General features: G+C 40.9%; 1 protein-coding gene and 1 long non-coding RNA gene across 2 annotated transcripts in view; one reads left to right on the top strand and one right to left on the bottom strand.

The window, feature by feature from the left end:
* Positions 1–2551, top strand: part of LOC137325270 (uncharacterized) — a 14302-nt gene extending 11751 nt beyond the window's left edge. Inside the window, exon 3 of the long non-coding RNA XR_010963854.1 lies at positions 613–2551. This is a non-coding gene — a long non-coding RNA (uncharacterized lncRNA). The remainder of the gene's footprint in view (positions 1–612) is intronic.
* The window catches only part of LOC137325269 (riboflavin-binding protein-like), a 20399-nt gene extending 3351 nt beyond the window's left edge, over positions 1–17048 (bottom strand). Inside the window, exons 1-5 of the mRNA XM_067990159.1 lie at positions 16991–17048; positions 11988–12149; positions 11251–11350; positions 9011–9139; positions 7355–7463 (exon numbers count right to left, since the gene is read on the bottom strand). Of these exons, the coding sequence (XP_067846260.1) occupies positions 7355–7463; positions 9011–9139; positions 11251–11350; positions 11988–12129 (480 nt within the window). The 5' untranslated portion in view covers positions 12130–12149; positions 16991–17048. The remainder of the gene's footprint in view (positions 1–7354; positions 7464–9010; positions 9140–11250; positions 11351–11987; positions 12150–16990) is intronic.
* Between the last annotated feature and the right edge of the window lie 213 nt (positions 17049–17261).

Here is a 17261-nt window from a genome sequence, read left to right on the forward strand (position 1 = left end):
AGCAACATCAAAAGGGACTGTAAGATATCTGTTTTACTTCTCTCTGAGTCCACTGTGATTTCCATACTGCTATTCTAAACTAACAAAAAAAAACTTGCTGGCAAGGTGTGGGTACATGAGAAAACATGAAAAAAGACCATCTAGCCCATTCCTTATACAGACCAATTTACCCTATTGTAAACCTATTTGATCCTCCGAGGAAAATTTTCCCTGACACCCAAAGGTAATCAAGTGAAATTCCAGAATTTCATTCTAACCTTACAACCTACATTATTCAACTCTGATCAGTTGCTTTCGACAATTACATTTTTTATGTTCAAAGCAGTGCAAGAATCATTATGTTTTTCCTAAGTATTTGATAACCAATCTATATTTCATCCTTCAGTCTCATCCTCTACTGGCTATTTATCTAGCTCTTTTCGAAGGAGTGAATTGATTTTGCATAATGGTCACTTGGCACAGTGCTGAAGGGTGATGGCTGTCCATGGAATTATACCCAAGCAAGGAGTTGAGGAGACAAAGTGACTGAGAAAATTGATTTAAAAAAAATGCAAACATGTAATATCTTTCAATTGTTCAGTTAATTTAAAAAATCTCTTGGTGTCAAATCAGGGGTTGGTGGAGATGTGATGGCTGCCTTGGGCAGGTAGGAGTGGAATCATGCGAGGAAAGTCCGATGGAGCTTGACAACCGAGGAAAGGCGATGGAGAAAGATGCCACGGTCGCCCATGTCAAACATTGTGGAGAGATCCAGCAGGATAAGGAGGGACAATGCACATCAATTGTGGTCGCAGAAGATGTAATTTGTGATTTTGGCCAGGGTTGTCTCAATGTTGTAAAAACTACGATCTTTTTCATTTTAAAGTATTTCCTGCATTCCTTAATTTTAAACTTTATTCTCCGGTAACAGTTCATCTGCTGTTGCTGGGAAGAAGAGATAAAAAAGAAAAAAAAATTGAAAAAATATCCCGCAATGGTAAATACTGATTTGAACAGTATGCATACCAAAAACAGGGATCTAATTCCCTGTCTGCCATTCAGGGATTTAAAAGAAAACTATTTTTTTACATTTTAAAACGTCTTTATACACAGTAATAGAATATTGACTGGAAGAAAAATGTTTTAATTCTTGTTTTAAAAAAAACTGATATAACAAAGGCTGGAATCAAAGCTTCTAAAAGGCCAGGGCCAAAGGTTACCAGGGTCCTGAGTATCCCATCTAAACAAATTCAAGTTTAACCACTGGATACACAGAATCTGCCAATCTCTCTTCTCCCTGAGCTGGCTCTGCTTTTATCTACTGCTCTTCATTTTCACACTGAGAACCAAGATAGGGTAGTAGGGCAAAAATACCAGCCTCTGTTGTGATATAAAACCTATCTCTTTCCTTGAGTGAGAATAGACTGCACGAGATGGCACAGTGCAGTGAATGAGCTAGTTCAAGGGATGTTTTTTGAAAGTTAATACGAAATCCCAGTGAAGGACACAAGCATCATCAGATATAGCACTCTGTTCAGCCAAGGGGCAAGACAAGACAACAAGATAAAGCCATATGCAATTTATGTTTAATTTCTTATCAAAAGCAGAAAAGGAGAGAAATATACAAAGACTTGCATTTATAAAATGCCTTATTACATCTCTCAGAAATATTCCAAAGCACTTCGCAAATAATGAACTACTTTGAAATGCAGTTACAGTGTTACGTCGGCAAACACGGCAACCATTTTTGCATGAAAGTCCCACAAAGAGCAATAAGATGAATGACTCCAATCCTTTTGAAGATAAACTGAGAAACACTTGGTAAGATGAGGTCAGATATGAATCGTTAAGCTGCTCTATTTCACAGACAGCAAGTCGATGTAAAGAGTAACAATCAAAGCAAATTTCATTTACTTCACTCAGTCTCATTTCTCCTCTCAAAAAATGGGTAAAAATAATAAACCATGCACTTTGTCCCTTTTCTGGGCTGACTTACATGTTTTCTCGAATACTTCTAACTGCAAAAACTGAACTCCTGCAATTTAGCTTCCAGCTCTCAGCCCCGGGCATACACCTTGCAGTCGCATTTAATACCTAACTAGCCCTGAATAGAGGGGCAGTGTCTATATGAAAAGAATGGATGTGACTATTTGTTGGCCATCTGAGATGAGCTAATGAATTGCTTAATGACCCCTCCATTCTCGTTGTTGGGCCTGAGTTGAGAAAATAGACACTCATTGTGTTGGTTTAAAATAAATTGTGAGCTATGAGATTCCACAAATTGGCCTATTTGACTTAAATACATATTTGCAATTCTTGTAGCTCTTTTATTTTAAACTGAATTTACTTTGTTTTAAAACACAGTACCTAAACATAACTCAATACCAAAAATCCTTTCTATGACAATAACAATGATCAAAAATTCAGAAACGTGATTAAAGTGCAATTGCAGATTTCCTGGAGCACAGTCTTGAGTGTGCCCTTGGCTGCAGAAAACAATTTTGCAAAGAGTGACATTGTGTTGTAAATAACGTAATTTCACATTTTACAGCCAAATAAATCAACAGAAATCATGAGGCTGATGACATTCCTTGATTACTGAAATGGAAGTACATTTCTGTGTGTGTATATTGGGTGGGATAATAACAGAGTGCAGCTGAAGGCAACTAATGAAGACAGATGTCTCATCATATTGAGTTTTATGGTTGTAGAAAGCATAGGAATGGAAAATGTGCACTTTGGTACTAAATGGCAAGCTCAAAACCCGAATTCATAGTCCAGCAATCTTGGTTGGGCAAGACGGTTAAGTCTGTATTTCAACTTCAGCACATAAGGATAGGTTCCAGGTGTTGATCCTGTCTGGGTCGCAGTTTTACAGGCAAGGCAGTGGTATGTAAAGCTTTACCACAGGTATATATAGAAATATTTCAATTTAGTACAGAATATTGAGCTCCGGCTGCAGCAGCTAATGTATTCCTGGTGTAAGCATCAATGCTTGACTTAAGTACTAGCAACTGTTCTGGTCATGAACTTGTAAGGAACGTCCAGCTGAGCTGTGTCTTTGTCATGCTGTGGAAGATAAATCCTGGCATAGAGGAGACCAGTTTCATCCAGCTTTTATTTATTCAAAAACCATCTGGTCCTAACAATGTCCTGGACCGGATATTTGTACTAACATACATCATCTGTAATTTTCATATGTTAGATGCCTAATTCCTACCAGAAGTGAATATACATCATTCGAAGAAAATGAATCATTCTGTGCAGTGTGAAATAGCTCTGGCAGACATCCACACTAATTTCTACTGGTGATGAGCCCTTGCACCTGCAGAGCAAAAAACACTGCCGCAAGTCTCCCAGATGTTCCAAGAAAATCAAATACATATAAGGAAAGGCCGCCAAGCAGTGATTATCATACGGCAAGAGATTTACTGTGTGCACTCTTATCTCCACGTGAGTATAGTCAAGACCTTGGAGAACCTGACAACAGCATACAGTTATTGCTGTTTTCCAACTGTGTAGCTGCAACTCTGGAAATAAGTGTTTTTGCAACCTCCCAGAAAGAATGCACCGATCACTTTTGAATGCATGTGGAGAAAGTTCATGTCATTGGAATGATTCAGAGCAAAACACTTAAAAGCACTGGGACCACAGGTAGAGGTAGTTCGAGTTGTAGAGGACACACTTAAGTTATCTGCCATATTTCAGTAATTGCCTCTCTGAAGAGCCCCAAGCAAACAGACACCAGTCATCTTTGCTCCCAGGTACGGCATTTGGCCAAGGAAAGGATGAAAGGGGCAAATGCCATATTGCTGTCCTCTAACAATTGATTTATAAATGCTGTGTGCAGGCCCATTTGATAATTGTAACATAGCTGGATTTTAATTGGCTGTGCCCTACAATTAATAACCTTAATTCCTATTTTCCTGACAGCTTTGAAAACCAATGTTCAGGACCATAAACTTATATTGGAAAAGGGGAACATCTGTTCTGATGCACACAGAACTGTTATTTCTGGGTGTTATTAGATCATTAAGAAAATTACCAACACCTAGAAACTCACCCACTACATCACTTTAACCAGGGAAAGTACTTGCACTGGTACTTCATGATGTGTCCTACTCTGGCACAAATATACTCTTCATTTTCCTTTCTGAGTAAGTGTCCTTGAACATTTGCAGCACACTTACAATATGGGTGAGTGTGGATGACCGGAGTGTTTAACCCAGTGAAATTGGAAGATCAATAAACAGAACATTCCAGCATAGGGAATTGGAATTTAGGGCATAATTCAGATACACCAGAGTTACACCTGTTCTAAATGACACACTAAATACCAGCAGAGGTCAGTGCTGGCATATGAAGCGCTTACCCCCAAAGTTTGCATGTTTGTAAATGACAGAATAATGAGGGCAGAACTTGCTGTCTCAGCAATTCCATCATTTATACCAGAATTGCACCTGACTCAAGTTAAACTTGTAGAAGAGGGGTGTGAATTGTAAAACCAGGAAATGTTTGCGTTCACAGGCTTTGAATGTCCACAGACTTTGTCTGAAACATCAGTTTTGACCAAAACAATTAAAAAGTCTATCTCAGCTGTGTTGTTAAGAAAGAACTCTGTAAATTACCTTTCAGAAGTCTCAGGCATGGAAATCTTTTTCTTCCTACTGTTCTGTCATGGGACCCTTACCATGAGGTTCACTACGGGCATTTCCATATTTCCTTATAATTGAGGCAAACCAGGAGCAGCAGGAAGAGAAAATGACAGATGCAAGCAGGATAAGACTATACCAAAGGAGAAGCAGATCAATCAGGAGGTAACAGGGCTTAGAGGGTTAAACTATGAGGACAGGTTGCATAATCATGGCCTGTATTCTCTTGAGTATAGAAGATTGAAGGGTGATCTGATCGAATTATTTATAATGTTAAAGGGATTTTATGGGATAGAGAGAAACTATTTCCTCTGGTGGGGGAATCAAGAACAAAGGGACTTAATATTAAAATTAGAGCCTTGCCATTCAGGGACGAAATCAGGAAACACTTTTACACACAAAACGTAGTAGAAGTCTAGAACTCTCTCCTCCAAAAGGCTGTGTATGTTAGGACAATTAGAGCTTTCATTACTGAGATAGATAGATTTCTGTTAGCTAAGGGTATCAAGGGATAAGGAGCAAAGACAGGTAAATAGGATCCACAACCTTTTGGGGAAGAAAGTTACAGATTTCCACGACCTTTGTGTGAAAAAATACTTCCTGATTTCACTCCTAAATAGCCAAACTCTAAATTTAGGTTTGTACCCGCCTTGATCTGGATTCCCCCATCAGAGGAAATAGTTTCTCTGTATTCCACTCCAGAGACGAGAGCACAAATTCTAGGCTGACACTCCAGTGTAGTACTGAGGGAGTGCTGCCCTGTCAGGCGTGCCATCTTTCGGATGAGACATGAAACCAAGGTCCCATCTGCCCTCTCAGGTAAATGATCCCATGGCAGTATTTAGAAGAAGAGAAGGGGAATTGTCCCCGGTGTCCTGGCTAATATTCATCCCTCAACTAACATCACTAAAACAGATTATCTGGTCATGATCACATTGCAGTTTGTGGGACCTTGCTATGCGCAATTTGGCTGTCGAGTTGCCCACATTACAACAGTGACTACACTTCAAAAGTACTTTGTTGGCTGTAAAACACTTTGGGATGTCCTGAAGTCGTGAAAGGCGCTAGTTCTTCTCTAAAGTCCTTCAACATGTTGTGACCTCCCAATCCATGCCCATCTCTCCTGCAATTCCCCATCTGAATCTCTCCAATCGGGATTCTGCCCCTCCCATAGCAATGAAATGGCCCCAACCAAAGTATGAACAGCACTGTCTATGATTATGATAATGGTGCATTATACCTCCTTATCATCTTCAACCTCTCTGCAGCCTTTGATGCGGTTGACCGCACCATTCTCTTTCAACACCTATCCTCCGTTGTCCAGCTTGGTGGGACTGCCCCATTTGGTTCCATTTTTACCTATCCAAGCATAGCCTGTGCATCTCTACAATGGCTTCTCCTTCTACCCCTGCACTGCCACTTCAGGAGTCTGTCAAGGATTGATGCTTAGTCCCCTCTTCTGTCACATCTAAGTGCTGCCCCTTCATCATTCGCAGACAAGGGGTCAGATTCCACACATACACTGATGACACCCAGCTGTACCTCTCCACGACCTCTCTCAACCCATCCACTGCCTCTGTGCTGTCAGACTGTTTATCTTGACATTCAGTACAGGATGAGCCTCTTTCAGGTAAATATTGGGAATGCCGAAGACATCGTCTTCAGACCCTGCCACTGACTCCATCCCCTCCCCAGCCACTATCTGGCCAAACCAGACCGTTTGCAACCTTGCATCCTATCCGACCCCAAGTTGAGTTTCTGACCCCATATCCTCTCCATTACAAAGACTGCCTACTTCCACCTCCATAACATCACCCACCTTCTACCTCAGCCCATCCGCCTCTGAAACTCTTATCCATGACTTTGTTAGCTCCAGACTCAACTATTCCTGGCCAGCATCCCATCCTCCACCCTCCATAAACTTCCAAAAGTCTGCTGCCGGTATGATATCCTGCACCAAATCCCACTCACCACTCACCACTGTCCTGGGCGACCTATATTGTCTCGCAGCCCCCCAATGCCTCATATTTAAAATTCTTATCCTTGTGTTTAAATGCCTCCATCTCTGTAAACCTCCTCCACCCTACAAAACCCCACTTTGCATTCTCTGTTGCTCTGACTCAAGTCTCGTGCATCACCCCCTCCCTTCGCCCCACTATTGGTGGCTGAGTCCTCACCTGCCTAGGTCCCACTTTCTGGAATTCCCTCCCTAAATCCTCCACCTCTCTATTTCTCTCTCCTCCTTTAAGATCCTCTTTTAAACCAATCTCTTTGACCAAACTTTTGGTCACTTCCTAAAATCTTCTTTCCTTATGCCTCTGTGAAGTGCCATGGGACACTTTTCTACATTAAAAGCACTTTATAAATGTAAGTTATTGTTGTAGATAGGCTACTTTCTCTGCTCAACTCATCTCAAGCCTTCAAGAATTCTCACAACTCCTTTGAAAGAATTTGGTGCTGAATGTTCGTGGATCACATTACTTACATTATCCCACATTCACAAGAGAATTGGTGTTTACGAATCCATTGACACAAAAATTCCATAATTTATGATGGATATCAACAAAAGCTGACTTCAATGATTCCTGCATATTAATCATGCCAATGCTGTTTCTTTCAATGTAGTTACCAGCTCAAAATATGCCCATTATATTATGTGCGTTACCACACCTGTGTGCTAAATCCATCAACTGACCATTAAAATGTAATTCTACTGTTCTTACCTGATGGTATGGAATACATTCATTTCTGCATCTATTTCCATTATCATCCCATTCCCAATCAGCAATCCAGTTTCTAGTACAGGTCAGGTCATCTCTACAAGCTGCAAACCTGTAGAAAACAAATGTTCGTTCATTAATAACTGCTTTATGATCACTACCACTGATGGGCTGAACCTTCCTCCCATTGGCGGTTAGCGGCAGAGCAGGAATATTGCCCACCCACGTGAATCCTCCAGTAACCCACTAAAATTTCCTCCTGGGGCCTGAATTAAACATGCAGGATGGGTTTGATGCAGTAATACCACTCCTGATAGGGTCTCCGCTGCTAGGAAGGAGGGAAATTCAGTTCTGTAGCAGCCTTTAAAACGCTAAGCCATTAAAAGCGAAATATAATTTTTCTGTAAGAATGTCTGAACTTTCGGGGTGTCAGCAGCAGGAAGGACTCCCAGATTCATTGATGCATCTGCAGTGGTGCTGCTGACTGAAGTCTATGGCAGAAGAGCAAGACTGTTGGACAGTGAGGGTAGGAACCCCATAACAGGGTGGTTCAGGATGTGTAGAGGGAGGTGGCAGAGGCAGTCAGTGTTACCTCCATCACACAAAGAACTCCCACACTGTGAAGTAAGAGCTTCAATGGCCTCACAAGGATAGCTATGGTAAATCGAGGCAATGGTGCAATACACATCTACCACTCATACTGCCTTCCTTACCGAGAACTCTCTTTCTCTCTCAGCACCTGGGTATCAGGGAAACTCATTAATGCAAAGAGAAACACTCAAGCACAATCATTCTATCATGTCATTAGGTCTGTCACTCGGTCACCTTGTCTTCAAGGGCACTTAATTTAAAGGGATAATGCACATGCTCCTCATCACCATGACATGCATGCACTCATATGAGGTCGCTCACATGTCTTTAACATTCTTTTCTCTCCCTCCAAAGGAAAAGCTCACTCATAACAATATTAGAGGGTGCTGGTTGATGGAGGGGGCTGGTGTCCAGCTCTTATTGATGAAGATTTCTATTTTCTGACCATTCGGATTCTAAATGAAATAAGCTGGGAAGACTCAACCTTGTGGGTCTACAGTACAAAACTCAAGTACAAATTAGCATTGAACTGGCAATCTCACTCAGCCAAAAGAATGGCTGGTGTGGCAAATGGAAATGCCATACTGATGGGCAGTGGAAGGTGGTTTTCTGAGATTGGGCTTGGGATACTTTGTTGGTTTGGAGCAGAAAGAGCTTCATTCTGTATCTGTCCTGTTACACCTGATATCTGGTTGCTTGGCATTGGTTTCAGTCTATTAGAGATGGTCAATAAATGCTGGCCTTGCCAGCGATGCCGACATCCCATGAACGAATAAAAAAAAAGTATTAAACACCAACATCTCTCATTTTGATAAGCACAAAATTCATCAAACAATTTAACATTTAAAAGGTTGCAATGTTTACAAACTCCCATACCCAGTATATATTCATCAAACCAAATTACTATTATATGTATTTTAAGTTCTATATTATTGAAGTATATAATGATGAATGTTTTACTCTCTTGCAGAAAATCCAAATTTCACATTGTAAAAAGATGAAAATACGATGAAAATTGGAATAGGTGAAATTGTCTTTAACTGGAGAAAGAAACTTAAAAAAGCTTACCAGTCATCACAATAGCTCCGACAGATTGGGACGGCAAGAATCGAATATGAGTTATTGGGATTGATCCAGTTGAAGGCATGGGATGAACAATGGTAGAAGCAATCTGTTCTTTTCATGTACTGCTCACATCTGTAGTAATGAATAACAATAGATAATCAGTAACCAATATTACTCTACAATATTTTTGTAATTCATTACATTTTTGTTCTATTTTTACTCATATAATCTTTTCACAGGAGAGATGACCTAATGCCAGATAGAACAATTTCACCTCATTTGCAACCATATTGTGGTAGAAATATGGCTTAATTACAATGCAATTTTTAAATGTGGTTTGCTTTGTTGTCAATATTTAAATAATAATGCTTCCTTTCTTCATAAAGGTGTCTCCAGACACTGCACAACCATTTCATTGAAGGAGGATTCCTGCTTGGCCAATATTATATTTCTATGGATCATATTGTGATGAGTTTGACATTTAAAATGCATAAATAAAACATCAAAATAAAACTACATGGACCAAATTTTGTGTTTGACAACCTGCAAGCAATGTGACAAAGCTGCTATAGCTTCAAAAGGGAGGTTTTTCTGTTTATCAAACACTGCAATGGAAACACACTGAAATGCAGTATTGTGTCATGAAAGCACCATCACATCACATGTGCATGATATCACGACTACAAACATGACGTCCGTCTGTTTTGCTGCTTTTCTTATCTTTGCACAAACACAATAACCTAGAAATTACTCTGATGACATTAACATGTCCATATCAAATTCTTCAGTCTGGTATTTTAGCTCAGACATGAACCTATTTATTTTAAATGGGTCAATCCCTCTGTTAAAACAGTGCACATCGGAATGTCATACAAATCCAATAAACATTTGTTTGTTAATATCAACAAAGTAGTTTTAAAAATTTATTCTTAGGATGTGGGCAACACTGGGAGAACAGGCTTCATTGCCCACCCCTAGTTGCCCTGAGGGCATTAAACGTCAAAATTAGTATGCCGACAATATCTAGCTCTACTTCTTCACCACCTCTATCCCTCCAGTGCCTCTGTGATGTCAGACTATTTCAGACTGCTTGTCTGATATCCAATCTCATATGAGCCACAGTTTCCTCCAGTTAAACACTGGGAAGACTGAAGCCATTTGACCCCACTATAAACTCCATACCTCAGCCATTGATTCCATCTCTCTCCCTGGCCAGTGTGTCAGGCTAAACCAGACTGTTCCCAATCTCAGCATCCTATTCGAACTCAGGCAGAATTTCCGACCCCATATACTTTCCATCACAAATCCTGCCTCCTTCTACCTCAGTAACATCACCTGCTTCCTCCCCTGCCTTAGCCCATCTACCACTGAAACCTTCATCCATGCCTTTGTCACCTCCAGACTCGACTATTTCAATGCTCTCCTGGCCGGCCTCCCATCCTCACCCTCTGTAAACTTCAGCTCATCCAAAGCTCTACTGTCATGTCCTATATCGTAACAAATCCCACTCACCCATTACCCCCGCCCCTGCTTACCCACATTGGGTCCCAGTCCACCAACAACTCAACTTTTAAATTCTCATCCTCATGTTTAAATCCCTTCATGGCCTCACTTCTCCCTAACTCTGTAACCTCCTCCAGCCCTACAACCCCACCTGAACTTTCTGTTCCAGTAATTCTGGCCTTTTCTGAATCCCCCCTCCTTTGCCTCACCATTGGTGGCCATGCCTTCAGCCATCTTGACCCCACACTCTGAAATTCCCCCCCGAAACTGCACCGCCTCATTTAAGGCCCTTCTTAAAACCCACCTCTTTCACCCCTTCTAATATCTCCTTCTTCTGTGAAGCACCTTGGGGTGTTTTTCTATGTTAAAGGTGCTATATAAATGCAAGTTGTTGTTAGTATGGGACAGGGGTCACATGTAGGCCAGACCAGTGAGGGGTGGTAGGTTCCTTCCCTAAAGGCATTTCGGGAACCAGTTGCATTTTTAACAACAGTCCAGCAGCTTTCACAGCCATTTTTTGGTGCCAGCCCACAAATTACCACCCTTATTAATTTCAATTTCACAACTTGCCATGGTGGAATTGTGAACTCGAGTTCTAGGTTGCCAGTCCAGAATCATAGCCACTAGGCTATTGCCTAAAGGACCAAAGTTTTGAAGCGTTCTACCTGAATGGAACAGCAGCAATTTAAAAAGGACACAATTTTGAATTCTTGAAAATCTTTAATAAGATGTTGGCTTACCTTGAGCTAAGTTGGCCACATCGGTCCCAGTATGTATTATGTACCTTAGAGATTGGGGACACAGCCAGCTGTTCAGTGTAGTTGGCAAAACAGCAGGAAGCTGTTGAAAGAAAAGGAAGTAAATAACCTGAGAAAGAAAGTCCAGTGGTGACCCTCTTCTAAAACTTGCAAATAAAACATAGTTCAGGAACATCAACAATCTTCAAGTATTTCTGAGAAGGTTACAGAGTCAGAAAACTATCAGGTGAATATCACCCATGATCTGCCTTTATCAAATAGGAATGTTACAAAAGGATAGATCATTGCAACAGAGAGCAATGGAATGCAGATTCGATGCCCCACTCTGGCAACTTCCTGATATCAGTCACTGTGGAGACATACAAAATGGAGTCCAGGCACCTCAGTACAGCAAGGAAGGTACCACAAATTCTACAGCCAGGTTACACAGGCACAAGCTTAAAAAAGGGAAGGCACACAGATATTTTAAAATTGCTTTATACAGAGAGTGGTGAATGTGTGGAATGGACTGCCTTGGGAGACAGATATTGTTGCGAAATCTAAGGGAGAGTTAGATTGATATTCAAGGGAGTGAATTTTTAGGTCTGGCCAGATGGATAGTCTTCTCTGGACCTTAATTTTCCTATGTGATATGGAGTTTGACTTTATTTCCCTCCCTATGGAGAATCACATGACCTTTAATCTTTTTGTTTGCTTCTGGCATGATTGCTTTAACTTACATTGGGAGTACTGTTTGCATTCCTTCATGCCTGGCTCAGGACTAGGTGATGCCTTGTGATTTATTCCTGATAGACAGTTGTCTCCATAGCAATTAACTGCCAGTAACAATGTTGCAATAGAAACACCCAGAAACTTAATCATTCCGACCACTGGCTTTGAATCTGCAAAAGAAAACAGAATAGATGTGATGTTTTGGATCGTTTCTGCCCATCTAAATCTAGGTACTTCAGTTTCTGTATTTTAGATTACTCTCATAGCCTTAGCTTCCTACGGCCTCAAGAGTATCTGGCTCTGTTACCTAGGTAAGTTTTTGATAGTGAGCCCAGGATAATGAATAGAAAACCTCTTTGTAAATTGTTTCAAATGCTGGATCAATCTCATGTTTCCGTGGGACCTTGCTCATGTCTTTGAAAAGCAGTAGACCATCACAAAATCAGACCTTGTTTCAGATTTCAACAAATGTGAATTTACTGAGCAATAGGTGGGCAAGTGATTATATAACAGTGACACATATAAGTTTACAGTAGATATTAAACTAACCCGCTCCTCGAAAGAAAATAATAAAGGAATGCAATGTCTATGCTAAGCTGATATTTTGCAGTTAACTATTATACACTCAGTTATTCTATTCTTATATTTTCCAACTGCAGGAGCTGACTGATCTTTATCTCTTCAGATTCAAAACTGACTCAATAATTTGAAAAATTTAATCTACTTAAGTACCCCTCAAGAAATTGCCAGGCTTGTTAAATTTAAATAACTGTCAGCTCAACTCAAAAGGAGCTGCCAGTCTTTCCTGGAAGTGAACCAATCACATGGCATGTTAAAATTTGATTGGCTTGGTTCCTTCCTTAAGCAAATTTGCCCGGAGATAAACACATTTTCACGACATTTGTATTGAGTTAGGCTGGGGGCATGATTCTGACTGCAGTTGGTTTTTAACCTCCTTATATATTGTGACTGTATTATAGTGACCTCCACCACCTCACCATCCATTCCCTCCACCATGGCTGCAATTTGTATGATCTACAGGATGCACTGCAGCAACTCGGCAAGACTTCTTCAGCAGTACCTCCTAAACCAGTGACCTGCACCACCTAGAAGGACATGGTCGACAGGTGCATGGGAACACCATCACCTCCATTTTCCCCTCCAAGTTACACATCATCCCAACTTGGATATATATCGCCGTTACTTCATCATCGCTGGGTTAAAATTCTGGAACTCCTCACCTAGCAGAACTGTGGGAGTACCTTCACCATATGGACTGCAGGAGTTCAAGAAGAAAGCTCACCACCAGGTTTTCCAGGACAACTAGGGATGGGCAATAAATTCTGTTCTTGCTAGCGATACCCATACCCCGAGAATGAATTTTAAAAAAGCTAAAACTGACCAAATTACTCTCAAACCATTAGCTTAACATAATTGAACTTGTGATAAAATTCTCTTAAAGGATAAGTAAACTTTAACATTCAGCATGCACACCTGTTTATGTGTGCATGTGGCATCCCTTCCTATAAGTCAAAAAGTGATGTGTGGTGCAAGGGTATCTAAATAAGTTGAAAGGGAGACAATACTAGAAAACTTAACCTTGCCCCAATAGAAACAAACATATGTACACAAAGAGGGGAATTATAACCCCCTCTGGGATGGGAGGGAGGGGGTTAAATTCTTAAAAATCTGAAACCTGACCCCATTCGAACGTGCCTACTTCCGGTTTAACCGGTGCAGGTTAGGGGGCGGGCGAGTAACCAGCTCTCGAGAGGTGGGTCAGTAATTTAAATATGTTAATAAGGCCGCATGCCTCAGATTTTAGCGGCCTTTAAGGTTTAACGGCTGTGGGCCAGGAATGTCTGGATCCAGCAGATAAGTGCTTGTGGGCCAGGAGGAGCAGGAGTGCTTCTCCCTGGATCCCAAGCTAACCTGCCACGATCGGCCTCCCTCCCTGCGACCAACCGACCACCACCCCCCACCCCCACCCCCACCCCACCCCGGCCATGATCTCTCCCTCCGGCAATCTCCAGGCCGAAACCCTCATGATGTCTTCCCCTCCACAATCACTCCCTCTCTGCGATCCCCCCACCCCCCAACTGCTGCGATCTCTCCCTCCCTCCCTCCTCTCTGGTCCCCGTCTGCGGCCTTGTGCCACAGACCTTCACGCCTAACAGCAAGCCAGCCTCTCAATCTGGCTGGCTGCCGGCCGGGAAACGGAGAAAAGAAATTCAAATGAGGTCCTGCTCTTAAATTCGGCAGGACCTCCGTGGTTCCCTGTACTTCAGGGATTCCCCCACCCGCTACCTCCTGCCTCCCCGTAAATATCGGGGCCATGGTCTTTGGAAAAGAGAAAACGTCAAGATGATCTTATTGATGTTTTCAAGGTTATGAAGTTGTTCCAGGCAAAATTGCCACGACCAAGAAGCATTCAAATAGCAAAAGACACATATTAAAAATTAAGATAAAGCAAAATAGTGCAGATGCTGGAAATCTGAAACGAAAACATTAAAAGCTGGAAACAGAAAGCAGATCAATCAGCATCTGTGGGGAGGACAGACAGCTGATGTTTCTGGTGCATACCTTCTTCAAAACAGAAGAAAGTTATGCAGCTTAAATATTGTTTGTCCTGTCCAAAGATGCTGACTGATCTGCGGTGTGTTTCCAGCTCTTTCTGTTTTTGTTTAAAAATTAGGAAGTCAGGAGCATGAAAGGTGATTTTTTTTTCAAACAAAGAATAATAGAACTGTGGAATAAATCACCTGGGAAGAAGGTAATTGAAGCAGACAGCATCAGTGGCTTAAAAAGTAATCAAATGTGTTTCTGGAGAGAGGGAATTAAAAAACATAGTGATAACATAAGTGGGTGGAGTTGAGATCTATCAAAATGAGATGGACTTGTTGGGCCAAATTACTTTTTCCTGTTCTTAAAAATTAAAAATGTATTTTTATATTTTGTCTCAAATAAATAAATCTTGCGACATGGATTTTTCAGGGATTACATAAGCACTGGGTGTTTTTTTTTATTCGTTCACGGGATGTGGGCGTCGCTGGCAAGGCCGGCATTTATTGCCCATCCCTAATTGCCCTCGAGAAGGTGGTGGTGAGCCGCCTTCTTGAACCGCTGCAGTCCGTGTGGTGACGGTTCTCCCACAGTGCTGTTAGGAAGGGAGTTCCAGGATTTTGACCCAGCGACAATGAAGGAACGGCGATATATTTCCAAGTCGGGATGGTGTGTGACTTGGAGGGGAACATGCAGGTGGTGTTGTTCCCATGCGCCTGCTGCCCTTGCCCTTGTTTCTGTATTCATACACCAATGGTACTGCATGAAGCAATGATTCTCAAACTATGGGTTATGATTACCCTGGGCAGGGGAATGTGAGGATTCAAGTGGACCTGGCAGGGGGTTGCCAACATTCTGCTCTCTGGTGCACTCCTCATTATCAATACTTGCTCCAGCTCCAGCTCCGATTGATGCTTTAGCTTTGGTCTGGGTGTAGACCCTGCCATGTGCTACAAGTGGGAATTCCTGATTTTGCAATAAATTTTGACAGCGAGGAGCACATCAGTGAGGGAAAGCATCTCTGTAAACGGGAAACAGGAGGAAGAGCACCCCTGAACAGAGAGAAAGGAATAAGTGTCTCTGTGAACAGGGGATGGAGAAGAGCACCTTTATGAAAGGGATAGGAAAAAAGAGAGGGTCTATGAATGGATAGATTGTATCTGTGAAGGGAGTTGAAGGAGTGTCTCTGAAGGGGGAAGGTTAAGGAGAACCACTGTGAAGTGGAAGGGGATTTTTAAAAAAGGCTCTGTGAAGGTGAGAAGAGTGCCCATGTAAAAGGTAGTGGGGAAAGAAGAGCTTTTGTGAAGGGAGAAGGGAAGAGACCTGTGTCTGTGTGAAGGGAGAGAGCTTTTTGATATTTAATTGGTAACAGATCCATTGTGGTTATGGGAAAGGGGAAGGAAATCATGAAATTTCTTATTTCGCAAAAGGGGTCTTATGATAAGAAAAGGCTGAGAACCACCTGCATCAAGCAAGTCTTATGGTGTTGTCCTGGTGAATTGTGTAGAGGCCAATAGAAATTGAGGAGAGTTATTCACAAAATTGAAAAAAACTTAAAGTTTTTTAATTAAATATGTTAACAAGTAAAATACTCCGTTCGCTAAAGCATAGATGGCTCTCAGAATGTAGATATAGATATTGTGCAAAGAAAGAGAGAGAACAGAGCTAGAACGCAGAGACAGAAAAGAAGAAAAGGATGCAAAGATAGACTGATGGACAGGAATAAAAACAATTAGTAATATATTACACACTTTAGCAAGTACTCATCATCTCACTTTAAAAATACCAAACCGTGAACATTATTTAAAATAATGTGCATAACAAATATCAGCTGCACCCTTTGTTTGTTCACAACATCAGATCACACAAATTTGAGACACTGCTAATTCATGTAAAAATGGCTCAGTTCACTAAAGCATGCAATGATAATGTAGCAATTCCTTTTGAAATCATAATTAGTACAATTCTAGAACTTTCATTAGTACCAATGATAGGCCCTGATTATTATTATGGTGAAAGCTATAACATAATCTTAATAGTCCTTTAATTTTATATTCAATCTGCAATCTAATTTCCCTTGCACCTTCATATGAATCATGTGATTGTATCTCTATACTAATAACTTCACAATGGTCTCGTACAATTTACAATTTAAATTTCTGTACCATTTTTAAATATTGCTAACATAATTTTCATGATATTGAGAACACAGAATATATAATTATAAAAATAAAAGATGGTAGGGATTGAAAAAAAATCACAAAATTTTGTAATTAAGGTGACATTTACAAAACACTTCACCTTCAATCTTGTAATTTATATTCTCCTCTAACTCCCTTGGTTAAATTCTATATTACTGCTCACTTCCAACCATCCAGAATTCAATGCATGTTAATATAATGCAGCTATAGGATACCATACATAGCTCTAACCATTGCAGATCTATTACCTGTTCCAGCTACGGTGGAATTGAAAGGTGCTCTTGCTCATCTGGTATCAGTCATTTTTATATCAGATCAATTGTATGGTCTATCTGTGTCTCTCATTGGCTAATTTGCTAGAGCAGTTACCTTTACCCTGAAACATATTTACAGAAGTCTGGTTAATCTGAACTGTTAACTCAATCAATACAAATGTTGACCAAGAGTTGGAGGTAAACAATTCAACATATTCTATGAAGTAGATGATTAGTTTTTCTCTGGCCTCTTCATTGCTGCTGA

The sequence above is a fragment of the Heptranchias perlo genome, chromosome 9, assembly GCF_035084215.1.
Source record: "Heptranchias perlo isolate sHepPer1 chromosome 9, sHepPer1.hap1, whole genome shotgun sequence".
In the NCBI taxonomy this organism is placed as follows: Eukaryota; Metazoa; Chordata; class Chondrichthyes; order Hexanchiformes; family Hexanchidae; genus Heptranchias; species Heptranchias perlo.